This window comes from Pleuronectes platessa, chromosome 5 (assembly GCF_947347685.1).
Source record: "Pleuronectes platessa chromosome 5, fPlePla1.1, whole genome shotgun sequence".
Lineage (NCBI taxonomy): Eukaryota > Metazoa > Chordata > Actinopteri > Pleuronectiformes > Pleuronectidae > Pleuronectes > Pleuronectes platessa.
This window is the reverse complement of record NC_070630.1, coordinates 13,193,730-13,218,884: the sequence shown is the minus strand read 5'-3', so window position 1 is coordinate 13,218,884 and position 25,155 is coordinate 13,193,730. Positions and strand designations below refer to the sequence as shown.

Below are 25,155 nucleotides of genomic sequence, written 5' to 3'. Positions count from 1 at the left end.
TCTGAGCACCGGTTTATGTTCCCTTTAACCCAGAATTATGTACTTGGAGACTTTTTCATGTCCTTAGTCTTCATTTAAGTTGTAAACCTACATAGTGACGTGTGTGGTTATTTGAACTTTGATAGTTCAGTTGTTTACATCAGTGCTTTGGAAATAAAACAATCAATACTTAATATTTTACCCAATCAATGTTGGTACTAATAGAAATGTCCCTGTCACTACTCCAAAGCAATGGGCTCCTCCCGAACGCTGTGCTGCCTCCATCCCTGGATCACAACTACGCCCAGTGGCAGGAGAGACAGGAGCTTTCCCGCGCTGAGCACCCCCATCTCATGAAAAAGATCATACCAGCTCCCTGTCCCAAGACCCCCGGTGAACCCGACTCTCCAGCGTCCCCTCCTCCTCTCCCTCCCTCTCTACCACCACCACCTCCACTCCTATCTGGTAAGACAAAAAACAATTAAGTGTATGAATACTTGCATGAACACTGTTTTTTACATATTGTCACTTTCTGTGTATTCCCTAATTCTAACTTGACCTTTCCCCCTTAGATCGTGAAGACAGCCCAGAGCTGCCTCCTCCACCGGGTGTTATTGATAATAGGCAGTGTGTCCTTTGTCTGAAATATGGAGACGAGAACACTAATGTGAGTCAGATATCCAGCTAAAATCTCTTAAACACACACAAAGGTCAATCTATGTCATATTCAACATTTCTGTATGTTTTAGGAGGGTGGCAGGCTGTTGTACATCGGCCAGAACGATTGGACTCATGTGAACTGTGCCCTGTGGTCTGCTGAGGTGTTTGAGGATGATGATGGCGCACTGAAAAATGTTCATATGGCTGTTCTCAGGGGGAAACAGTTGGTAAGATGGGATACTTTGTCCATCACAAGTTCCCACACTTGATTTTCAGTGTATATTTATTTTTATATGAGTTTGACTTATTCATACATTTATACTTTCTATTTAGCACTGTGAGAAGTGTCAAAAGCCTGGGGCTACCGTTGGCTGCTGCCTCACCTCATGCACCAGTAACTACCACTTCATGTGCGCCCGCCAATGCCACTGCATCTTCCTGGAGGACAAGAAGGTCTATTGTCCAAAGCACAGGGACCTCATCAAGGGAGAAGTGAGGAGATGTCTTTATTTATGATATAATAACAAAGTTTAATACTAATTCATAAAATTAGATTGCAGACACCTTTAAAAATTGGTCGTCATATTCCAAACTTGGTCGCAAAATCATTTATATTTACTTCAGGGTCGAAAATGTGACTTAATATTCTTTATTTTCTACTCACCTATCCTATGTTTGTGTATTTTTCCTCCAGGTGGTTTCTGGGTTTGAGGTAACCCGCAGGGTCCTGGTAGACCTGGAGGGAATCAGTCTCAGGAGGAAGTGGCTTGCAGGACTGGAGCCTGAAAATGTCCACATGATGATAGGTAGGTTGACTGCTGCTAATTGTTTGTCGATGATTGTTGCACCATTTCCTTGTCTTACTGTCAGTGTCCTCTTAAATGCTGATTCAAACCTCATCATTACAGGCTCCATGACCATTGATTGTTTGGGGATACTGACTGAACTCTCAGACTGCAAACGCAAACTCTTCCCCGTAGGATACCAGTAAGTGCTTTTCTTTCTCCTTTTCATTTATCTGCAAGTCTTCTCTTGCTAAGGGCCATTATTACTACTGTCTCTACAAGTAAAGTACATCCAACTGCAGGAGGAAATTTGAATTGCCAAGTAAGTTAATTTATTTCCATCTCTACAGGTGTTCAAGGGTATACTGGAGTACTTTAGATGCTCGAAAGCGCTGTGTGTACACCTGTAGGATCCTAGTTTGTCACCCGCCAGTGGTAGAAACTGACCTGAAGAACATGATGGCTTTCGAAGAGAATCGTACAATAGCACACAGCCCACCTTCCATAACAGGTAACCTACAGACTAGTTCAGTTTTCAGTCTGTACTATAGTTGGGACTATGATGTGTTGAACTTAAATGTGTAACTGTTTTCACATTCAGACTTTCCTGATCCATTTGAATCCCCGAGATGTTCCGACTCCCTTTCCCCCACCAACACCCCCAAGCTCAGGGTTTACTCCAGGAATCGACATCCCAGCTACCCCCCATGTCATCGCTCACTAGGCCCCAGGCCCATGCCGTCCCCAGGTATGACTAGACATTTTTGAATAAAATGTATCATAGAAAGAAACTTCATTGAGTGGAATGTCAATGGCGCCTGTTTTTTCACTGAGTAATCTCAATTTCTACTTCTTTCATTTTGTAGGAGGTACGTCTCAGCCTCAAAGCCATGAGATTGTGACAGTAGGAGACTCCCTGGTGAACCCCGGCATGCGGAATATTGACTCGCGTCGACACAGCTCCCCTCCATTCTCTCCTCCTCCCTTCCACCTGAACAGACAGAGAGGGTTGACCTCCCCAACTCAGATTTTGTCACGACCCCTTACTTCACCCCCTCCCCTCATCCCATCTCCTGCCAGAGACCCAGAAAAGTGCAAACACCTTGGCAAAGACTCAGCAAAGAGTCCAGTCCAGAGAGATGATGACAGAGGTAGACCATTCTCCACAGACAGAAACAGGCTGCGAGAAACCAGAGAACAAGGGCTGAGAGATCCCGACAAGGGAAGAATTTCAAGTCGAGATCAAGCTTCTAAAGATTCTGAGAAGAACAGGTCGTCAAGAGAGCTGGCGCAAAGAGACGCAGACAAGGCCGAACAACCAGCCAAAGAGCCGGAAAAGAGGAGATCGCTGAGTAAAGACTCTGGTCTAAAAGAATCTGAGAGGGGAAGACCACTCAGTCGAGATTCAGAAAAGGGGAGACAAGTAAACAGAGACTTTGACAAGGGGAGACAGGCAAGCAGAGAGTCAAGCAATAGAGAAACAGATAAGAGCAAGTCATCCTCTAGAGACTCCAGCTATAAGGATGTGGACAAAGCAAAGTCACTCAATAGAGATTCCGGGTTTAGGGACTCTGATAAACCTAGACAATACAGCAGAGAAACAGGAAAAGACTCAGGCCAAGTTAAAGACAGACCCTCTAGTAGAGACTCTGACAAGGGTCGACCTCCATCTAGAGACTCCAGTTACAGAAGCACAGAGAGAAACAAAGATTCTGGCTCAGGGAAAGACAGTAACCCTGGCACTCAGTCCAAACAGGCTGGAGGTGAGGGTAAGAGCCCCAGACTGGCACCTGCAGGTTCAGGCCAGTCCTCCCCTCCTGTGGGCACTGCTGTTCTCACAGGTCACCAGAGAGGGTGCAGCATCAAGCAGATGGACAAGCAAGGGAAACACGGAGGCAAAGACCACAATGTTTCTGCAAGCCTCAGTTTGTTGCCCCGTCACCGCTCGACACCCGCCTCCAACACTATCCAGTCTAAGGACAAGCCCAGCTCAGGGAAGGAGAGTAGTAGTGGCACTGGAAATCTAATATCAGCTCCACACCATAAAGACTCTGTTGTTGGGAAATCTGCCTCCGCACAGCCTTCATTTCAGAAGTCCAGTGCAAGGAAATCCAATGATTTCTCTTCAGGTTCAGCCTCGGCAGCGGCAATGAAGCCCCTGTGGCCGTCTAGGGCACTGGTGGAAGATGATGTGGTCAAGCGAGGCTCCATGCACCTGGGCTCCCCAGCTGCAGCCTCAGCTGCCAAAGACAAACACCCCAAAGTTAAGACGGCAGGCAGCAGAGAGGTTTCCAAAGACCGTGAAATAGACAAGACTCTCCAAAACAACAACAGCAGCAACAAAATTCCCATTATCAACAACAATTCTAAAGCCCCAGCTGGCTCCAACACACATGTTTCAAGCCCCAGTTCCCACAACAGCACTAACAGCAAAGCTCCAATGCTGGGAAACAGCAGTAAAGTCCATGGGAAGTCTCAGCATGGGGATAAGCATGAGAACCAGGGAGCAGACAGATTCTCCTTAAAGAGCAGAGAAAATCACTCTGAGAAGAAGAACAGCTCCACTCAGGACCTACAGCAGCTGCAGCAGGCTGGTTTAGCTCCAGAGAAAGGAGTGAAGACATCTTCCCAGTCTCACTTGAAACAAACAAACAACCAGCTGATGTTGTCATCTAGAGACAAAAAACAATCAGTTAAATCTCCTATTTTAACTCCACTAAAGAGTGATATCAAGACTGACCCTAATGGGACCAGCAATTTTAGTGGCATTTCTTCTTCTTCTTCCTGTTCCACGACCACTACCTCCACCATTTCTCCTGCTGGCCAGGGGACCCGTTGTTCTGCAGGCTCTACTATCTTCTCCTCACCCTCCGCTAGCAGCAGTGACAGCTCCGAATCTGACACCCAGACTCCGACAGAGGACGAGGACGTGCACAAGGACCACATACGCAGTGAGCTCAGAGACCACCACGGCCTCCTCACTCAAGGCCACGATGATGAGGGTGACGGCCCGGATGATGACCATGACAGGGATCTGGATGACAAACATCATGAGGATGACAGTGATGGGTCAAGCTCAGCCAAGCGGCGGTACCCTCGACGCAGTGCCCGGGCACGATCAAACATGTTTTTTGGCCTCACACCTTTCTATGGGGTTCGCTCATATGGTGAAGAAGACCTTGCCTTCTATGGTGGTGGTGATGGAACCGGGCCTGTGGTTAAGAGGAGGACTGGAAGTAAGAAGTCAGCTGAGGGGCAGGTAGATGGAGCAGATGATATCAGCACCTCCTCTTCGTCAGGGGACAGTGGAGAAGATGAAGACAGCGCAATAAAACACAGGGGTAAAGACCCTTACTACTACAACTTCACCCGAACTGTAATTAACCCTGGTGAGGGACTTCCGTCTATAGAAGGGATAGACCAGTGTCTCGGACGGGGCTCCCAGCTTCAGCGCTTTCTAAAAGATGAGGAGCAGCAACAACAGAGGGCTCAAGGAAAAGCTGAAGAGGACATGCTGAGTGCTTTGTAAGTCTACACAGTTGTTTTGGTATAATTCTTAGCAAATGTATGTATATATATATATATATATATACACATATATATACATATTTAATTCTATGATCTTCAATAACAATTTGATATATTTTCTTTGCTTCATTTAACAGGACATTAGGCAAGCAGCGTATTGGGCAGCTTGATGGCGTGGATGACGGCTCTGAGAGCGATACGAGCATCTGCACCACCAGCACCACAGCTGCTACCACCACATCCTCTTCCACCCCACCTAAGAGCACTCCTAAGAGGAGGGGCAGAGAAAGACACACTGAGAAACACGACTCTCATGACTCGAACAAGGAGGCCGACAACAGTGGAGGAGCAGTGAGTAGCAACACCCGAGAAGGGAAAAAGAACCAGAAAGAAAATTGCCTTCCTGTAGGAGTCGGTGGCAAGTCGCAGCCTCAGACTCAAGATCCTCTCGAGGCCCAGCTGTCTCTTAGCACAGACCTGCTCAAATCAGACTCCGACAACAACAATAGCGACGACTGTGGGAACATTTTGCCTTCAGACATCATGGAGTTCGTTTTGAACACGCCCTCCATGTCAATGCAGGCTCTGGGGCAGCAGTCTGAGCCGTCCTCCTCGGAGCTGCTGCTGGACGAGGGTTATGGCGGGGTGGATGTAAACCGGCGCAAAGACATTCTGTTTGACGACTTCTCCCAGCCGCTGCCCAGTGCTGAGAGTGGAGGTGTAGTGGAGAGTAGCGTGAACAGCTCCATATCTGTAGAGGAGCCATATCTTCCTCTGGAGCTGCCCTCTGATCTCTCTGTCCTGACCACACGCAGCCCGTCTGTCAGCACCAGTCAGAACCACACTGCTGGAAGTCTCATCTCAGATACTTCAGACCGCACCATGCTCAGCTTGACCTCTGACCCAGAGACAATCAGTGCAGAAAAGAGTGGGGACAAGAAAAGAGAAGAATCATGTGTGTCACCATCTGGGAATCAGCACGACGCTCCAACTGTCACCGAAGGTCACATGACTCCTGAGCAGTTTATTCCCAGTCCTGCTATTGGCCAGGTCATTGACCCTCCAGCTAACCAGGACGTTCCAAGGAGTTCTGGCACTCCGGGTTTGCCAAGTTCTCCCTCCCTGCCTCTTCAGGGTCAGAAGTATCTACCAGCATCAACTGCAGCACAGGGCAGCCCGAGTTCAGTCCCTGGACCAGGACCATCCCAGACTCAGGTTTCCAGTCCGGCACTCATCAAACCAGGCCCTGACAAACTCATTGTTGTCAATCAACAGTTCCAGCCCCTCTATGTCCTTCAGACTGTCCCAAATGGGGTCACCCAAAAGATAAGTGCTACAGGAGTGATGGATACCAGCTCTCCTGCAGTGCTGAGCTCTATGACTCTCACCACAGGGTTGAATACTGGTTTATCCACAGCCCAGCCAATATTTCCTGCCGGTGGCAAAGTCCTGGGCACCATGTCTCACCACTCTCATATTCACACCTTCACTGGAGCCGCACAGGCAGGGTTCCAAACTGGAATCCCCAGCACCACCTCAGGGCTTCTCATTGGGTTGCCCACTCAGCCCCACGACCATTCCCAGATTCTGGTCACAGAAGCAGGTCGACCACATGAGTTAGGGCACAATGTTGCTATTGTGTCCAGTTCCTCTTCCCTCACTTCCTCACAGACGGCACTCGCCTCTGCTCACGGCAGAAAGAGACCCATCTCTCGTCTTCAGCCACGAAAAGGCAAAAAGTTGGCCCGCTGCCGTAGCCAGCCTACTCTGGCCCCGTCGGAAGTGGGTCCTTCTAACATGACCCTTATCAACCTGTCTTCCCCTCAGATCACTGCAAGCATCTCTGGCCAACCCGGTGGCCTGGTTGAGTTAACCACCATCTCTGCTCATCAGCGCAAGGTTCCAAATATCATCAAGAGACCAAAATCGGGTGGGGTAATGTACTTGGATCCCACTACTCTAATTCAGCAGAGGATTCCTGGTACTGTTCAGTCTGGGATCCTGAGTCACGATTCCTCTACGCATCTCCTGCCTTGCACAGTCTCTGGTCTCAACCCCAGTCAGTCAGTGTTGAGTGTCGTGTCTGTGCCCTCTAGTGGTGCTGCTGGTATTCTTGCACCAGGATCAGTCTCCCTCTCAACCCCTGTACTTAGCTCCACTGAGATCACAGGACCAATTAGCAGTCTCCTGTTTAAGGCAGGCCCGCATGGCCTGGGCCTGTCAGATCAGCCCATGGTCCTTCAATCCGCAGGGGGAGCTCCTCTGATGACACAGCTTAGCTCTTCAGTGCAGACATCAATAGCCAGTAGCATCTGTGTTCTGCCCTCCCAGCAGACCATCAGCATGGCTGTCAGCCACCAAGGAGAGAGCGAATGCGGTAATATCCACTTACAGCATCGGTCTGTTAACAGAGTGCAGAGTGCGGATTCCTGTCCAACCACCACTGTCACTTTAGCCCCCTGCACAGCCACCCACCTGAGCCCTGCCAAGGGGCGTGTTATTGGAGTGTTCACGACACAAACACACACCTCTGCACTCTCGCAGGGCAGCAGAACCATTCCTATTGCCAAATCATCAGAGCAAAGACTTTCTTACTCCAACACAATCGTGACTGCAGCAAGAACAGGTTCAGGAACAGAAAAGGGCAAACAGAAATCCAAGAGGAGCAGACAGAGTTCAGACACAAGCAGCGGGAAGAAGCTCAAGGGCTCTCGGGCAGAGGAGCATCACGGCAACCCTGCAGGACGACTTCCATCAAACCCAAGGTGAGACCGCCATATTGTCCTGGATGTTTGAGATGTATCAATACTATGTGCTGGGTCAATTTTTGTTATGCAATAACTTCTTTAAGATTGTTCTGCATAATGAATGTGACTTTTAAAACAGTAAGTTAGATTTTTTAATGACTTCGTAGCCCTCTGTCATTATACTGTGCCTTTACTTCAAACAGATTCTTCAAAGTACCATAGCATCTGCTATGATAAGATACAGTATAGTTCTATCTGAATCTTAGAATGGGGATGTTAAAGTCAGGTTTTATTCAGCAGATGCTTCTTCAAGAGAATCCTTTTTATGCTAAATTATGTTTATAAGTTAGGTTCAGATAAAACGTATGCATCTACAATTCACTATTACATTTTAGAGGACAATTATCTACCATTTTAGAGTAATTTATGTAGAATATAAATATATTTCTATTTTTAACCTTTCTGTATTTTTTGCCAACAGTTCCAAAGAGCTGCTCTCTCCTGAACCCATGGACACCGGCAAACCTGCGGATATGGCGACCACCAAGGGGTATGTAGTTTCAATATTAGTCACCCATTTTCAAATTAATCAACTAATAGAGTTCTAACGCTTCATCCCATCTCTTCCAGTGTTTTTGGTAAAAAGAAGACATCTGAGGGTTCTGTTTTACTGGGGAAAGTTGTGGGAAAAGACAAAGCATCAGCAGCTGAAGGGGCAGCAGTGTGTCTTCCTGTGGCTTCACCCCCTGACCAGGATGGGAACAGCTGGGACACCGGCCTGGACAGCAAACCCAAGAAGGGCATTATCTTTGAAATCTGCAGTGAGGACGGCTTCCACATCCGCTGTGAGAGTATTGAAGGTGAGAGAAAACAAACTCTGGAAAATCACAACCTACACCCTGAAACACTAAATACTATAAATAGTTCAACTTCCCTTCTGCTTCAAATGAGAGACAGAGTAAATATTCAAGGTGATCATAACAACACATTAATGGTACATACATATACTATATCTTGGGTGTCTAGATTGCTTTTCTGTAAATATGATAAGAATATCCAAAACACTAACTGTCATCTCCCGACTGTCTGTCCTGCTACAGAGGCTTGGAAATCTCTGACTGACAAAGTGCAGGAAGCTCGCTCCAACGCAAGACTCAAAGAGCTTTCTTTTGAAGGTGAGGCGTCACACTCACTACATAAAACACAAGTTGTTTTTGTTCAAACTGTTTCTAAGATACTTTCCAAACACACATGATATATTTAAATGGGAGACTGTAATGTCTGTCTCGGCTCCTCACAGGTGTGAATGGACTGAGGATGCTGGGGGTCGTCCATGAGGCAGTGGTCTTCCTGCTGGAGCAGCTGTATGGCTCCAGGCACTGTCGGAGCTACCGCTTCCGCTTCCACAAACCAGAGGAAACCGATGAACCTCCCATCAACCCCCACGGCTCGGCTCGTGCAGAGATCAACCACAGGTCAGGAACAGATTTATATGACATAGTTAGAGAAAGTTGTTTCGGCAGAGTCAGTAAAGACATTTGTGCCTGTATCTCAGGTGAAGGTTTTTGCCACATTATTACTAAAGTAGAACCACTTAACTTCTACTGATTCTATATCCACACTGTGCTAATGTTGATAGTATGCACCATATTTGCTGCACACTCTTAATAAAGGGCTTTTGTAAGGAAACTTCTTCATTTAATGAGAACATCCCAACCTTCTGTCTCTTGTGTTTTTCTGACCGCTTGTCTGTTCCACCTGTCTACCCTCCAGGAGGTCTGTCTTTGACATGTTCAATTTCTTGGCCTCAAAACACCGCCAGCCTCCTGAGTACAGGCCGCATGAAGACGATGATGAGGAAGGGCAGCTCAAGACAGCCAGGTGAGTTACAGCAAGCGCTGAACTTAATCTTGATTTTATTGGGCAAATCATTGTGTCAAGATGATTTTATATTAGTAAGCAGAGAAACTGTCATAATGTTGCTCCTTCGTGCTACTGTTGCAGGCGGGCCTCCATGGAGCTACCACTCACGCTGAGATTCAAACAGCTCAAGGCCACATCCAGGGAAACTGTAGGAGTCTACAGGTCAGATCCGTGGCATAACATCACATATAACCATTGAGGATGATGAATAGTTTCAGAAGAAGTAGATCAAGTAGCTACAGGATATAAAATGAAGGAGATTAGAATTATACCTGCGTCTATATATTGATTCCTAACTAATGTTTTTGTGATTCACCGCTCTCCTCTGCAGGTCTCCCATTCATGGCCGCGGTCTGTTCTGCAAGAAAACCATCGATGTTGGGGAGATGATCATCGAATACTCTGGAAATGTCATCCGCTCTGTGCTCACTGACAAAAGGGAGAAATATTATGACGGAAAGGTGAGGACTTGGGGTTTTAGTTTTGGCTGCTGTTTGATGAACTTTACTGAAAAACGAACGAGTAAGTTAAAACCTCTGTCTTCTCTCTCCTCAAAGGGCATTGGCTGTTACATGTTTCGGATCGATGACTACGAGGTGGTAGATGCGACGGTGCATGGCAACGCCGCACGCTTCATCAACCACTCCTGTGAGCCCAACTGCTACTCTCGGGTCATCACCGTGGACGGCCAGAAACACATCGTCATCTTTGCCTCTCGCCGCATATTCTGCGGAGAGGAGCTCACCTATGACTACAAGTTCCCCATCGAGGACGCCAGCAACAAGCTACCCTGCAACTGCAGTGCAAAGAAGTGTCGCAAGTTCCTCAACTGATCTAAACAAGTAAAAGAGGACTGAAGATCTGGTGAGCATCAAGGCCACAATGTCCTGAGGACGCCCCCTGCTGGGGGTTTGCTGTGGCACTAGCACTCCGAGTTAGGTCCATGTAGGACCACGGCTGCCAACTGTGCAACAGGTCTGTCAGTGTTTCTGCTGCTGGTGTTGGCAGAACACGGCAGAGACAGAGCCGCTGTGGGTCGAACCGTATATGCAGCTAACGCCACTTTAGTTTAAAGGCCATTTGCAGAAATTCCAACATATTGTGCCTCCTTTTGTCTCAATTACATTTGGCACGGGACGTTTCACCTTTAGAGGTGAGGTATGAAACGGTTGAGCCTTCACATCAAATTACAATATTAACTTTGGATGATAAAGTTACCCCATCATGTTCTTTTTTTTTTGTTTTACATTGCCACGTCCACTTATACTGAGATTTGATCATGGAAACTAAAAATCAAATAACTTGGTTCCATTTTACACCAAAGTGCAATTTGTTAAAGGGACTGGGAAAAGTGATTTTTACTAGAAAGACAAATTAGAGACTTTGTTAGAATTTGTTTTTTTTTATTTGCGTCACATTGTCGCGTGATATTGATACACATCTCCCTGTGTGAATGTGCCCTGATGCCTTCAGAGCCATTGTAATTTTACTGAAACCTTTCCCCTAAAAGCTTGTAGTTGTGTAAATAGGAGCAGCCGGTGTTCAGCAGCCTGAAAAGAGCTGTACCGACACTAGGAGGAGCTGTGGCCACAGGAGAGCAGAGCAGAACGAGGAGGTTTGAAATTTAGATGGGTTGAAAAAAAACAAAAGGTTATTTTTGGTAGTTTGTGTGAAGGGGTGATATCTGAGGTTGATATCATCCTATGTTCTTAAAGTAACGTTTAGTCTGACAGCTTGGTAGCTATGTAGACATGTTGTTGGGATTGAAGCGTCTGGCCTGAGAGAGCGAGGCAGCTAGAGATTCTGGTGGACTGACAGCCAAGGGACTGGAAAACCCTACTGATGTGCTTTAGTAGAAATATTTATAATTGAATTTTTTTTGGAGGCGTGAACTACAAACAGCCATGGATCTTACGGAACCATACAGACGGATGTGTTGTCAGTTTGTGCATGCTGTTGTCGATATCAGACTTGTTGTTTTTTGGTAATTATATAAGCTCAGATTTTGAATCTCGTTCCAAATTACAGCAGCAGAGAGAACCAAACATCACAATTAAATTTTCTCACCACTTTTCTTCTTGGCCTGTTGTGATAACCGTTACCCTGGAGAAGATTTTATTTGTAAAAGTCTTTTAAAGTCTTGCCTATTATCTGTCTTTTTATTGCGGGCAGGGAAGTATCATGCTTGCTTTTAAAAAAACAACAAATGTAAATAATGTATATTTTTCTACGAAAAGACTTAAAAGCACTCACTAGTGAATAGCACTTAATGATGGTATTTATATTTTTTAAAAATCGTATTTATTTTATTGCCATTTTTGTAGGAAATAGAGGTTTACAAACACTAATGCTCGGTCTCTATGTTTTGTATTCCACTGCCTTTTCAAAGTTGTTTTTGTTGTGATTTTTTTTATTTGTAGCCTGAATGTTTTCTTTGATTCCAAAGACTGACGCTGGTCTGTGGCTTGGTCCCGTTTTTAGTTCAGTCCACCAGTAGCTCTTTATCTATCCCAGGCCGTTCGGTCGGAGCTGACAGCTTTTATTTTCCATTGTTCCAGTTCTAGCTGGCAGTGTGGCAGTCATACCAACTATTAATATGCACTTGAGAGAGTTCAGATTGTTGATCCATAGCAGATATCTCCTCTCTCCAGCCTTATCGTCTCCACACCACATCACACCGAGAGTCAAGTCCACTTCACGGACCGCTGCAAGGCAGCCTCTTCTTGTCGCTTATTAACTGTGGGTCGGGAGACTTTCAGCCAACTGTTCACATGTGTAAAACCCAAACTGAGTCCTGTCGGTTCGAAGTGTTCTGTCCCGCTGCAGTCACTAGTAAAGAGGTGCCTTTATTTTAAGCTACCAAGGTCATTCAGCATATCTGTGTTGAGCCAGTCCGTTTATTGGTGACCACTCACCAGCATTTGGAAATCCCTTTCTCTTCTTTTGGTTAGCGTCCTCTGGGTTTGCCTTAGTTGTGAAGGAGCATCCCTTCATGTAATGGACCCAATATCTAATTAGACTGTTTCGACCGACTGGTCCTGAAGTCAACTACTTCCGTTTTTGTCCTTTTTAATGAAATTATTCCTCCCCACCTCTCACTCTGACTTTATCACCTAAAGGCCGTTTCCCCCACAATGCCCTCTGTTGTTGTTAACAAAAAAGTGACCCGCACATTGGTTTGCACTGAAGTCATGACACAGGCACATAGGAAACCTCAACTCTTATTCCAGACAGACAATGCAACTGCGATGCAGAAATAGTGCATGAGGCCCCTGAGTTCAGTTTAACCTAGAACTGAACATGGTGTTTGAGGCTCTAGCGAAGTGCACTTGACTTTTTTTTAGTTTTTTGCAGCAAAGTGAAGGCAGGGACCACACCAGCAGCCCGTTCCTTCCTGAAGGTGCAGCCTGTTCAAACCTTGGCTGTGCTTGGGCCCAAGATCAGGTCTTGTCTGACAGGTCGGCCTTGTGGTTTTACAGCTGCTGCCACGCCGGGCTCGCTGGGTTCTGCTGCTAAGGTCAACAATGAATGTATGTTCCTCCTCCACATCACCAGGCTCGTGATGATGTCGATACTTTGTCTGCCACGTTTGTTTTCAGTTCCTGCGTTAACCACCCTGGTAGATAACGGATGGTGTTTAGATGGGACCTCACGCTGGGCAGCAGGAGTTTCATTTCAGTACTGGGAATAAAAAACACAACGACACCGGAACAGCAGCGACATGTCTGCCTGTACGTCAACAGGTTCTTACTGAGTTAGCTCAACAGTTCACGCTAGCATCGGTGACAACACATTTGCTGATGCCAAGGGCTCTGTCTACAACTTGCTTCTCGAGATCCACTTCTTCATTTTCAAGGTCGCTGGGTTTAGCGAACAATAAGTCTGTGTAGTTCACATTTTTTAAACAACATATATACAATAAGGAAATGGTGTCTGTTGGTTCTTTGGACTTTGTTTTACCACGCCACACCAGTGGCCCTTCGCCGTCACTATCTGTAATTATAGTATAAATACATGACAATAATATACAGAAACGTGCATAGTAATTTCTTGTACTATACAATATATGGAATGGACAGACAAACTTAGTTACAGTAGCAAATCAGCAGATTTATAAAGGTTATTAGCAATGTTTCAATGTACTCTATAATGGTTTTGTGTTACAGTACTATCAGATAAAACTAACGTGCATCATTCTTTTGTATATTAATATCCAGTACCAGTTTTGCTTCGCCTGTGAGTGTTCCTGCACCAGCAAGGGACATTGCAGTTTTTCCTTTCCTTTTTCCTTTTCTCTGGAACACAAATGTTTTTTATGTGATGAGAAATGTACCTGTATTAATGTGGTTGTGAATTCTTGAGGTCAGCCTATTTTTTTGTTTTGCTTTGTTTGTTTGTTTGCTTCCCCCCTGGCTGTTGTAGTGAATGTTTTTCTGTTATATTTTTTCTTTGTGCGTGTTAACAGGGACGTTTTGACAACTTACTTGATGTGGTATAAATGAAGAGCGTGGCTTGTGGAGACGGATCAGGAGTCTTTAAAGATTTGCACCAAATTGGCAGTTGTCTCATTTTGGAAGCCTCCCGTGTCTCCCTGACCACCTCTCTCTCCTCCGAAGCTTTGGTTGTACTTACCATGTACTGTTTTTTTTATAGAAAGTCATAATGCTGATGTTAAAAACATTTTTATTTATTTATTTTGTGCAACATCCACCCTGAATTGTGCTTTTACAAGTCAAGGTTTGGGAGAGGTGGGACAAATACTGAGTGTGTATTTGTCATTTTCTACTTGTTTCTCGTGTATAGAAGTTGTCAGCCTAGGATGGGATGTGGTGTCACAGGGGGAGCGGATGTGTGGGTCATGGATTGTGGACAGGCTTGCTTTCTTATGCCTTGAATATACCTTTGTCTTATCAATACTCCTCCTGCTCTCTGTAACAACGGTGTTCATGAGTTCAACAGTCATATTTCCTCCCGTTTTTAACAGTGTTCTTTCAATACACATCAACGAAATGAAGGAAAACCACCACAGTGAAAATAAACCACAAAGTACTTGGTTGAATGTATAATTAGGAAACAAAGTTGTACATAAGTGTAAAAAGAAAAGTTTCTAATCATGTTTATTTTCTATGCACTTTTTTATTTAAGTGATAGTTTAAATAATAAACATGTCTCCTTTACTCTGCTCTGTTTCTTGACTCAATCATTGAGTGTCGACATTAACACCACTGGTTGCAAAAAGGTTTAGTTTAGTAGTTAATTTCAGACGGGCCATGCACTAGACGATATAATCAATATAATGTGAATTTAAGTCCTAAATGCAGTAAAATATAAACGTAATTTAGTTAATATTCATTTACTACGATTTCTATTTGCGCTTTATAAACAAAAGAGAAACTTTTTGGTGGCATGCAGTGTTTGTCTAGATCTTACATAATGATACAAATATTCTCACGCTGTAATAAATCTACAAACAAGACCAACATGGAACTGTTTGTCTACAAGCACGTACTCTGCTTGTATGTGGGACTATAGATACCTACTGACTGTGCCTGTAGCTTGCAAAATCACATATTCTTGGACTATGGGCAGAGAAGGTCTCTGGTTCGTCTCTGGTTCGACTCCACGGAGAGACAACAAAAGACGAACCTGGATTGATCTGTCCAAAAATCCAAGAGTCTCCCTACCCTGTCTAGTGCCCCTGAGCAAGGCACCTTACTCCCCCAACATCTGCTCCCCGAGCGCCTGTACGCGGCTGCTCACTGCTCTGTGTGTACTGCACAAGATGGGTCAAAAGCAGAGATTAAATTTCCCTACCTGCATGAGTGTGCCTTTGCATGACTGTGCATGTGTTTGGGACGAATAAATGCATCTTATCTTATTTAATTATGAGGAAGTGTGAGTAATTCTGGGAATATGATGTTTCTTCGTATCTGTCGTATTAGACATACGTCTTAGATCTATCTATTAAGGTCTTAAAAGGTCTTAAATCTAACACGATGAAACATGCAAAACCCCTCTATATAGCAAATTTGCATCATCTGTCCCTGGGCAGGGAAATATAAAAGACAATAAAACAATAAACAGTAAAAAATATTAAATATATTAGAAAAATATACATGAAAGTCTCCAGGTTAGAAAGGTTGTTTTGAGTTGTGTTTAAAGAGTTTTAAAAATACTGAATCATGTCTTCATCATCATAAAGTGTTGTTCTTTAGCTTTCAATGTACATGCTCTTCATGGTTGGAGTTTGCTTGGAACGCTTGGTTTGGACAAAACTCCATTTGCTCACAAAGAATGTGCATTGTTATATAAATGTCCAGATCAGCTACTAACAGCCCTTGAGGTGAGATGGTTTTCCAGAATGAACTTTTGAATCAGTTATTTTAAAGTTTTGAGCAGATTTCTCTCCCACCAATAGCAGATGATCATTACACTAAAGTCTTTTTAAAAGAAGTGTCAAATCTTTGTGAGATCAAAACTTTCCCACCATGTCTTTGTTTTTACTCACCCAACCCTAAACTTTTATCTAGCAAGCAGTTTTTTTTTATAGCTCTTTTGCTATAACTTCCCCACTACTCTCTACAAATAAACTCATTCTGCTCATTTACCAAATGGTCCACATTAACAGTAAGCCCTCCATTCAGCAGTTTATGGATTCTTACAGGAAATCAGCACAGCAGCACCAGAATGTGCTGATTCTGTTGCTGCTTATTAAAACCACGTCTTAACTCTGCTGTCGCAGCAGGATCCTGCTGGAACTCCCCCTCACACCAGCTCGAGGAGTCCAGCTCCAAGGAAAGTCGCCTCTGAGTTCAAAGAGCCGCTCACCCCCTCACCACCCCCGATCACACCCCCGTAAAAACCAGTGGTTTTTAGTGTCGCAGGTCTAAGCAGACACATGTGTGGAGTCCGAGCTGCTTCACTCTTTGCTCTCACACCGTGACACCAAACATCTCACATCAACATGCTTCATTTGAAAAAGTGAAGGGGAGTGACTCATTATTCACAAGCAATTATGTCATTTTAATTGTTTCAGTTTTTGATAATAACTCACAAAGACTGAATTAATCTTATGATTTACTTGTTTAAACTATTACACCACTGTTTTTTGATAGGTGGCTTGTGTGCAATAAAACTTCTCATAAATACTCTGATAAATCCTACAATGAATGTTCCTGTGACAAATCATGACTCCCAGACGAAGAGACACATGCAAACTGTGCCTAATGGGGTCCTGACTCCTTAAGTATACTTACTATCCAAACTATATGTAGCCGACTGTATCATGTGCTCATTAACCATGTGTTCAAGCTAAGCTAATGCTACAATGGTCTGCACATGGGAACCATGTGATTTTCCTGGTCCCCAATTTCAGTGCAGGCTCCATGGACACTTTTAAATGAGTGAGCATCAGGGGCGGCTCCTGGTACAGGCGACATAGGCGGTTGTCTAGACTCTAGGGTGCAAAATGCAGAGAGGGCGGCACAAGAGACTGATTTATCATGACGTGACACATGCAATGTAAAACAATACAGTAACGTCACACCATCGGGGACGCACAGGAGGTAGAAGCGTCGCGAAAAGCGCTCCGCCTCCTCTCCTTGCCCATGTTAAATACTTTGGCTGTTCGCACCGGCAGCGTAGTGCCGGGAAGAACCGGGAAGTGCTGCGGCCACACACACAAGCACATAATCTCCTGTGGGGGGGTGGCGGCTACAGGCTTGCGTAGGTCAGTTACCTATGAAGACCGGCATCATTCACCCCTGAACCAGCGCGGATAAATTATGATGATGATGAAAAATTAAATATATATTTTTAAAGTAAATTAAACTAAAAACAATGAAATTAAATTAAATGATTTAAAAAAAAAATTATCTGCATGCGCACATCCTGCGCAGAAGGCCATTGCGCACATCCTGCGCAGGAGTTGCGCACAGCAGTTTTTTTTTTATTAAATTTTTTCCTGTTTTTATATTTAATTAATTTAAATTTACATAGATTATGATATTTAGCAATCAATAGGAGAAATCCTGCCAAATTTAAGAGCAAGTTCGAAGATTGTAGAGAGTGGGATTCAAACCCAGGTCCTTCTTGTTGGGGAAGGGACTCTCTACCGACTAGGCCACACTGCCTGATTATTGCTGTTAGGAACTAAGCACTCTAAGAAGATGGACAAATCAGCGTGTTCGTGTCATTCTATGCTACTTTTGATACACACTTCACAGAAAATATTTTCGACTTTACTACATATATTTGACATTCGTACTTAGAAGTTACGTTTACATTTTTGGATTTTAGGTACTGGATGATTTATCATGCTTTAAAAACCTATTGTTAGAGAATAACCCAGTCGTTTTCCAACCTGCTCCTCTGACGCCTTACAAGAATCACAGTCTGCTGCTGCATGTTTCCATGTGATGTCCTGAGGCGGCCCCCTGCTGCCTGCTGGGTTCCTCTGCTGCTCCTGCTTGGTTTGTGGAGCTTGTGATTAACTAAAGTTGTCCATAAAAGAAAATCGTTATTATCCTTGAAAGGGAATTTGATGTACAACCAGCAATCAGTGCACGACAAAAATAAACCAATATATACAATGTAAATAAAACACAATATAAAAACCCTATAGACTAAGTAGCAAGGGGAAATTTGCTTTTAATAAATGAATTGATAAGTCGACCAACAGAAAGTTACCCGTCAACTATTTAGATATTCTCAAAACATTTCATTCTGCTTTTAATTTCATGTTGTGTTTCTAATAATTATTAATGTTGGTGACATGTCCTTGATACATGGGTGGAGGTTTTATTACCTCTGCTAAAGAGGTTATGTTTTCATCTCTGATTTGTCAGTCAACAGGTTTATGTAATAAACTACTGGACCAATAACCACACAACTTGGTAGAAGGAAGCTGCATGGATCAGAGATCAGTGAATGAATCTGGAATCTTCTCTCTAAAAACATTTCCCCCCCATAGGGTTTGTAGTGTAAAGCTAATGAGGTGTTTTATAAAGATGTGATCGAAAACGTCAGACCAAGTGAATCCACTTTATTTCAGCATGAACAGATAAAAAAGAAGAGAGTTTCATTTCACCTCACAACAGTTCCTCATAGCAGCAAGATGCATACAAAGAGAAGTATAAAAACCTACTCATTTTGGCAGCATAGTAGGGACATTTGCTGATGTCACCACCCGTGGCTCCGTGGACAGGCAAGCCAGCATCTACAACATCCTCCTGGATGGCTCCCTGTGTGAACAGTCAGGTGGCGGCTCACACAGAATTTGCGCTTCCTCCCAGGTGTGTCCCTGACGTACATGCTGCGTTGATAGACTGAGGTTAGAGTCAAAGATGAATCAAAAAAGATTAAATGATCAGGTGCATAATTCCGAAAGCACCGCAAAGTAGAGGAGGACAAGAAAGAACAATATGAAGTAAGAATCAACCCGATTGTGGACACCATTATGTTTATTTGTGTCGACATGACATTATATGCTATCAGTACAGGACTCTTTTTATATTTTTTATTATATATTTTTATTGTTTTTTATAGCTTACAAATTTGTCTGCCTGTGTATGCATCTGTTTACAGTCCAAAGTTCTTGGGGATGCGTGTGTATGTTGGGGGGCGCCAATTTGAAATCTCGCCTAGGGCGCCAACATTGCCAGGGCCGGACCTGGTGAGCATTAATGATTATTGTGACTTTCCACATTGATTCATCGTTTTATCCCTTTTGAAAATATATTTCCAAGTGTTTTTGACATATCTAACACTTTTTTTTACATTTATGTTATATGAAACATTTCATTGGGTTAATGTTCTTCATTCAGCATCAGCTCATGACGGTCAAATAGTTCTCTACATGTTTGATTTGTTCCCATAACATACTGCCCCTCGCCAATGAACTCTGGGTTAATAACACTGGCTCATGGTTCTGAACCTTTAATTGCAGACTCCTGTTTATTTTCTCTCTTCCCCCTCAGAGATTTACTGGATGAACCGTGGCCTCTCACATCTCCTCTCCTTGGCACAGGGCTGGCTCCTCCAGGATCTCTGCTGCTGCACGGCAACTGTCAAAACATGTTTTCATTGGCCTGAACTGAAGGCAGCTGCACGGCTTTATCAGTTCAGCCTCAGCTCTCCTGCCAAAAATGATAGTTTGACTTTTTTCCTCTGCCGTCTTCACGCTGCCACTGAAGGGATTACAATCAAAAGAGGATTACTGTCGGAGAGTCTCGCTGGAGTAAAACGGCTGATAAGGAGAAGATGGTATCTGGATCAGACAAACTGGTTCATCTCGGAGGCAGGTAATGAAAATCACAGAGTGGAGAGGACTCGTCATGCAGATTGTGTGTGCCTGTTAGCCTCATGATGTCTGTATTTACTTCTCTTCACCTTTCTCTTTACAGCATTGGTGTTTCTGAGTAATAGAGACGGTTATAGCTCATTTTTCAAGTCATTCTCTTGGCGTTTGTTCTTTTCTGACCACAGCCCTCTGAACTCTCTGGCTCTGTCTCGGAGAGTTTACTCAAACACTGTTGTATCATCTCTCAGACATTTATCATCCTGTCTAAACTTCTCCCATCCATCCAAACCGAACCCTTCCCTTTATTCCAATTGTGCCAATTTTCTTTGGTTATATTTCCTTTGAATTTGTGGTAGATTACCATCACATATTTCACTGTGTGTCCTCCCTGCTCTCTCTCCTCCACCCTAGTTCCTCCTCTAGTCTCTAATTGGCTTTCATTACTTTACCGTTTCCGCTCAGTTTTTCCTCAGCCAGGCTCTTGTGGGGAGGATCAGCTTCAGCTGGACTCTCCTCGACACTCACGGACATCAGCAGCTCTTAAAGTCTTCATCACTTCAGCCAGTAAGTTGGGTTTTATCTCATAAATAACGAATCCAAGCTGTCTACTGTATGTGCATGTCAAGGGACACATCTGAAAGCTGAACATTACAGACCTGAGTTACAGTGTTAGTCTTGATAAAAGTGTTTCTTTCCCAGCATAGAGCATCACTGTGTATTTGTTAATATAATTGTTGATAGCAATATAATTAGAAAATTCCTCCTGAGTAATATTGAATGTGGAATTGAACTGTCAGATAAATGTAGGGGAGGTAAAAAGTACAACCAGTGATCTGAAAAATAGAAAATTTATAGTACAATTAAAGTATAAAGTATTGGCAATAAGTATAAATTGTACTTAGTTAGAGTATGATTTGTGAAAGAGTATTATTAAGCAACACCAGGTTCAAATAAAGGAGCAGCTCTGCCTTTAACAGCCTGATAATGAGTTACAGTAAAAGTGGATAATATCTCAGAACTCCAGCTGGTCTGAAGGCTTGATCCCAAACTTTTTCCATTGTGGCTGTTTGGGGTTTGTTCGCTGACATCTTTCTGAAATCTGATCTTGAAACTGTCCGTTAAAGTTCAAACAGATCATCCAACCAACAGGCAACAGTCCAGTGATTTGGATTAAGCTTAATTTATACTTCTTCAAACTGTTTATTAAACTAAAAACAACAGGATATCCCCCAACAAATACAGAATGGTAAAGGAAGTGTTTGAAAGATTTCAATGTGTTGACATCAACAGACTTTCACATGCAGAAAAGCAAAACCAATGATCTGCTCCGACAGTTTAAAGTGAGGGTAGAGTTGCTCAGTAAACACTGATGTCCACATGTCAGTGAACTTCAGAGGTGGATTGTTCAGTGTGTGTTTCTCATTATCGGAGGGCGACGGAGACAGGCAGCTGCTCAGACTCTCCGGGACTTCTCCAATTGTCTGCCAGGAATCCTGACATACAAGTCTCTTTCTCTCCCTCCTCCTTTTCTCTCGCTGGTTCCCTCTTTTATATCATTTTTTATATCCCTCTTCTCCACTGTGAGGATCTCTCTCTCTCTCTGGGTCTGTAGCTGTTGTGGATGTACTGTAAACTCTCGATTGCAATATGGAGACCTGCAGACAGACAGCTTTCATTACAATATCCTAGAGCTAGAACCCAGTGCTACGAGTCTGTAAGTCCTCTAAGCTCTGACACACACAGCTCAACAGAGGCAAGCTGGTGTTTCCTGACTAAAACTCCCACAGGAAAAGACAAGCCTGCTGCAAATACTTTGACGTTGTACTGGGTCGGTAGCAGCCATGTAATTTGATAACTGTCTACTCGTCCAGGTCGGGTCGACTGAGGATTAGAGCTTCTTCCTTCATGTTCACACAGTCAGGAAACACAGGGAGACGGTGAGGGAGGAGAGTCTGAGGATGAACTTTTTAAACGGTTAAGTCTGACCATGAATCGACTGTCTGGTATTCAGCAACTTTTTTTTTGAGAGGCATCTGGTAGTAATTTTTTGACTAATATGAGTAATCGTGATCTTGATCTATTAGTTTCACCTTCCTCGTCTGCAGATCAACTATATGTGGCTAAATCTGCACTTCATTCACAAAACCATCCCATATGACAAGTTAGAAATATACGAGGGTATTTACATGAATAGTAATAGTTTGTAAAATGATAAAGAATTTTCATTTTCATCCATGTAGAATTGGACGCATTAAAAATAAATGCGTTTCAGATCATGGATGATTTGATTCTTTGACAACTTTTATTCTTTGATCTCTGGTCATATTTTCCCTCCTTCGTTCCATCACTTCCTTCCACGTGCCTTCACTCTCACAGAGCGTGCTGTTCTTAGTGTCCTGACTCTGAGACGTTTATTTGCAGAAGCTGAATCACTGATGGAAACCCAAACCTGTTAAAGAGTTAATGAAAACAAACTTCCAGTGTCTGTTGTCACAATGAAACTTCCACTTAGGATCATTTAAACATATTAAAAACCATAAAATCTGATATATATGTCTACCTGAGTGGAGCAGAACATATTTATTACGTCATCTGGTCTAAATTAGTGGTTACTTCCTTCCACTTTATATAATATACGGTAATGGACATTATGGCGACCACACTTTACCCTCAAAACAAGAGACGACTTGGTTGGAAAACGCAAAAGAGCATTTTTATTATTGTATTCTACAATCCCTTCTTAAAATATTTTTATATTTAACTTTGTTTCCTGTTTTCCTATTTTTCCTATTTTCACTTGCATGAGCACACCACAGCAAATTCCCAATGGTTCATACTTGGCAACAAACCTTTATTTGATTCTTTTAAAATACAAAGTGCAAGATCGAATGTGTTCAAATTAACGACTCAAACAATAGATATTATATTTGATAAATCAGTACTTGCAGACAGTTTCGGGACCTAACGTCGGTCTGCAGTCTTTTCTACTGAGCATCATGTTGCAGGTTTGAACTTATTCTAAATAGTAGTGTGAAGTAGTTGTTGCCCTCAGTCCATCGGGTTTAGTATTGTCAGCTCTGCCTGAAGGACAAAAGTCCTTAAATTTATTTGTTAGATTCCATTTCACTGGAACAAGAAAACATAAGCTGTTTACAGATGTTGCTGTGTCATAATTTCTATGTGCCTCCCCCACAGTATGTAATCTGATCACCTTGACGCGATGTTTATAGTGCTATCTGTGGAGGACTTGTGTTTAACCAGATCACTGTAATCCAGTTGTGTGTGGTTCAGTTCCAACTCTAGTGTTATACACTGTTGTAAGATATTTAAATATTTATCTTTTCTCTCTCAGCTGTGACACTGCAATGACCTCACTCGGGTGGTTATCCTTGTTGCACTCCCTCCTTGTCCTACAAGTCCACTGGTCCGACCAGTTAGAGGACAACAAGATCCCACCCAGTCTGTGTACTGGTCACCCTGGTATCCCGGGCTCTCCTGGAGTTCATGGCAGTGCTGGTCAGCCGGGAAGAGACGGGAGGGACGGGAGAGATGCTGCTCCCGCCGAGAGGGGAGAGAAAGGGGAAAGGGGAGACTCAGGTGTGTGTGGATAACAGTCACATTATGAGTAACAAAAAGCAATTTCACATGATGTAGATAAAGATGAAGGTATGGTTAAGGTTTAGGTTAAGGTTTGGTGTAGGTGTAGTTGTAGGTGTAGGTGGGGTTGTAGGTGTAGGTGTAGGTGTAAGTTAAGGATACGGTTAAGGTTAAGGTTAAGGTTGGGTGTAGGTCTAGGTTAAGTTATAGGCTAAGGTTATATTCAGGTTAAGGTTAGGGTAAGGGTTCGAAATAAGCAAGTAGTAATTAGGGGTAAGATTCGAGTTAGTGTTCAGGAAGTCAATGAAGGTCAGTGTAATGTCCTCTGAAAGCATTGAGACACAACTGTGTGTGTGTGTGTGTGTGTATGTGTGTGTGTGTGTGTGTGTGTGTGTATGTGTGTTTGTGTGTGTCTGGGTATTCACATCTGTGCTCCTCTTTCTCCAGGTGAGACAGGAGCACGAGGCCTGACCGGAGACAAAGGCGACCTAGGTGACAAGGGGGCGAGGGGCCAACAGGGCGAGTGCGCCGTGGCCCCCAAATCCGCGTTCAGTGCCAAACTATCTGAGGGCCACACTCTTCCCCTCACTGTGGGCGACGCTCTGTGCTTTGACAAGATCCTACTGAATGAACAGGGCGACTACAGCACTGAGACCGGACGCTTCACCTGCAAAGTCCCTGGAGTGTATTACTTCAGCGTCCACGCCACCGTTTACCGGGCCAGCCTGCAGTTTGACCTGATGAAGAACGGACACACGGTGGCATCTTATTTTCAGTATTATGGAAACTGGCCCAAACCGGGGTCACTGTCTGGCGGCTCCCTGCTCCACCTTGTCCCTGGCGACCAGGTGTGGGTCCAGATGGCTCTGTCAGAGTACAACGGGTTTTACTCCAGCACCAAGACAGACAGCACCTTCACCGGCTTCCTGGTGTACTCCGAATGGAAGAACTCGGCTGTGTTTGCATGACATGTGCTTATGAACAAAACAAAGTCACTTTCCTCTGTGGGAAATGAATCACAACCCTTTTTATATGATTCCTAATTGAGATGTTCTGGATAATGACAAGTGAATTGGCTGAGAAGTGCCACAGCTGTATTTGTGTATGAAGTAAAGACAGACAATGTGACTGGGATGGCACATACCGTACTGGTGAGGTGTGAGGTGCACACACTGAGCTCTGATGTTTGTTCAGTGTCTGTTCTTCAGTTGCAGCTTTTAAAACGGCTGAGACACTTGATTCTTCTACCAGATGTTGGGACTTATCCAACCAACTCCACGCCACAGATTCAAACAGTCTTCATGCTAGTAATGCACGTTGTTCCTGCTCAGCGAACATGAAACATGAATAAATCATATTAGTTTTTGAAATGCACTCGAGTGATGTTTTTGGCCACAGCTAGACATTAAATACAGAAGACGAGATGAATGGGAGGAGATCAATTTTGTCAGGAGTTTCAATATACTTCAAACAGGACTGTGGAGCCACTTGCTCATAACACACCTGCCTGTGCACATCTGTTATATTAAAGAGAAGTTTTATTAGACAGATGTTTATTCATTTTCATTTTTGATGGTAACAAAACACACATTTCTCTTCATTCCCATTTAGGTAAAAGCACAGAATAAATCATAGG

General features: G+C 43.8%; 2 protein-coding genes across 3 annotated transcripts in view; both read left to right on the top strand.

Annotated features, from left to right (window-relative positions):
* The window catches only part of kmt2a (lysine (K)-specific methyltransferase 2A), a 36,878-nt gene extending 22,074 nt beyond the window's left edge, over positions 1–14,804 (top strand). For both annotated transcript variants that reach the window (XM_053423396.1, XM_053423395.1), the window contains exons 17-34: positions 230–444; positions 552–646; positions 729–866; positions 973–1,131; positions 1,334–1,445; positions 1,548–1,626; positions 1,775–1,935; positions 2,026–2,172; positions 2,291–4,949; positions 5,090–7,717; positions 8,181–8,249; positions 8,330–8,559; positions 8,800–8,874; positions 9,000–9,174; positions 9,473–9,580; positions 9,704–9,784; positions 9,954–10,083; positions 10,180–14,804. In XM_053423396.1, the coding sequence (XP_053279371.1) occupies positions 230–444; positions 552–646; positions 729–866; positions 973–1,131; positions 1,334–1,445; positions 1,548–1,626; positions 1,775–1,935; positions 2,026–2,172; positions 2,291–4,949; positions 5,090–7,717; positions 8,181–8,249; positions 8,330–8,559; positions 8,800–8,874; positions 9,000–9,174; positions 9,473–9,580; positions 9,704–9,784; positions 9,954–10,083; positions 10,180–10,455 (7,537 nt within the window). In that variant the 3' untranslated portion in view covers positions 10,456–14,804. The remainder of the gene's footprint in view (positions 1–229; positions 445–551; positions 647–728; positions 867–972; positions 1,132–1,333; positions 1,446–1,547; positions 1,627–1,774; positions 1,936–2,025; positions 2,173–2,290; positions 4,950–5,089; positions 7,718–8,180; positions 8,250–8,329; positions 8,560–8,799; positions 8,875–8,999; positions 9,175–9,472; positions 9,581–9,703; positions 9,785–9,953; positions 10,084–10,179) is intronic.
* A 4,840-nt stretch (positions 14,805–19,644) lies between these two features.
* Positions 19,645–24,889, top strand: c1qtnf5 (C1q and TNF related 5). The gene is made up of 4 exons (XM_053423543.1): positions 19,645–19,923; positions 20,385–20,486; positions 23,275–23,519; positions 23,967–24,889. Exons 3-4 carry the CDS (start codon positions 23,288–23,290, stop codon positions 24,485–24,487), a joined length of 753 nt encoding a protein of 250 aa, XP_053279518.1. The 5' UTR covers positions 19,645–19,923; positions 20,385–20,486; positions 23,275–23,287; the 3' UTR covers positions 24,488–24,889.
* The last annotated feature ends 266 nt before the right edge of the window (positions 24,890–25,155 follow it).

Bases quoted from the DNA above. Each gene is read 5' to 3' on its own strand.
- c1qtnf5 (XM_053423543.1), top strand. From the start codon at position 23,288: ATGACCTCACTCGGGTGGTTATCCTTGTTGCACTCCCTCCTTGTCCTA. The intron at 23,520-23,966 runs GTGTGTGTGGAT...CTCTTTCTCCAG, and splicing joins AGGGGAAAGGGGAGACTCAG to GTGAGACAGGAGCACGAGGC.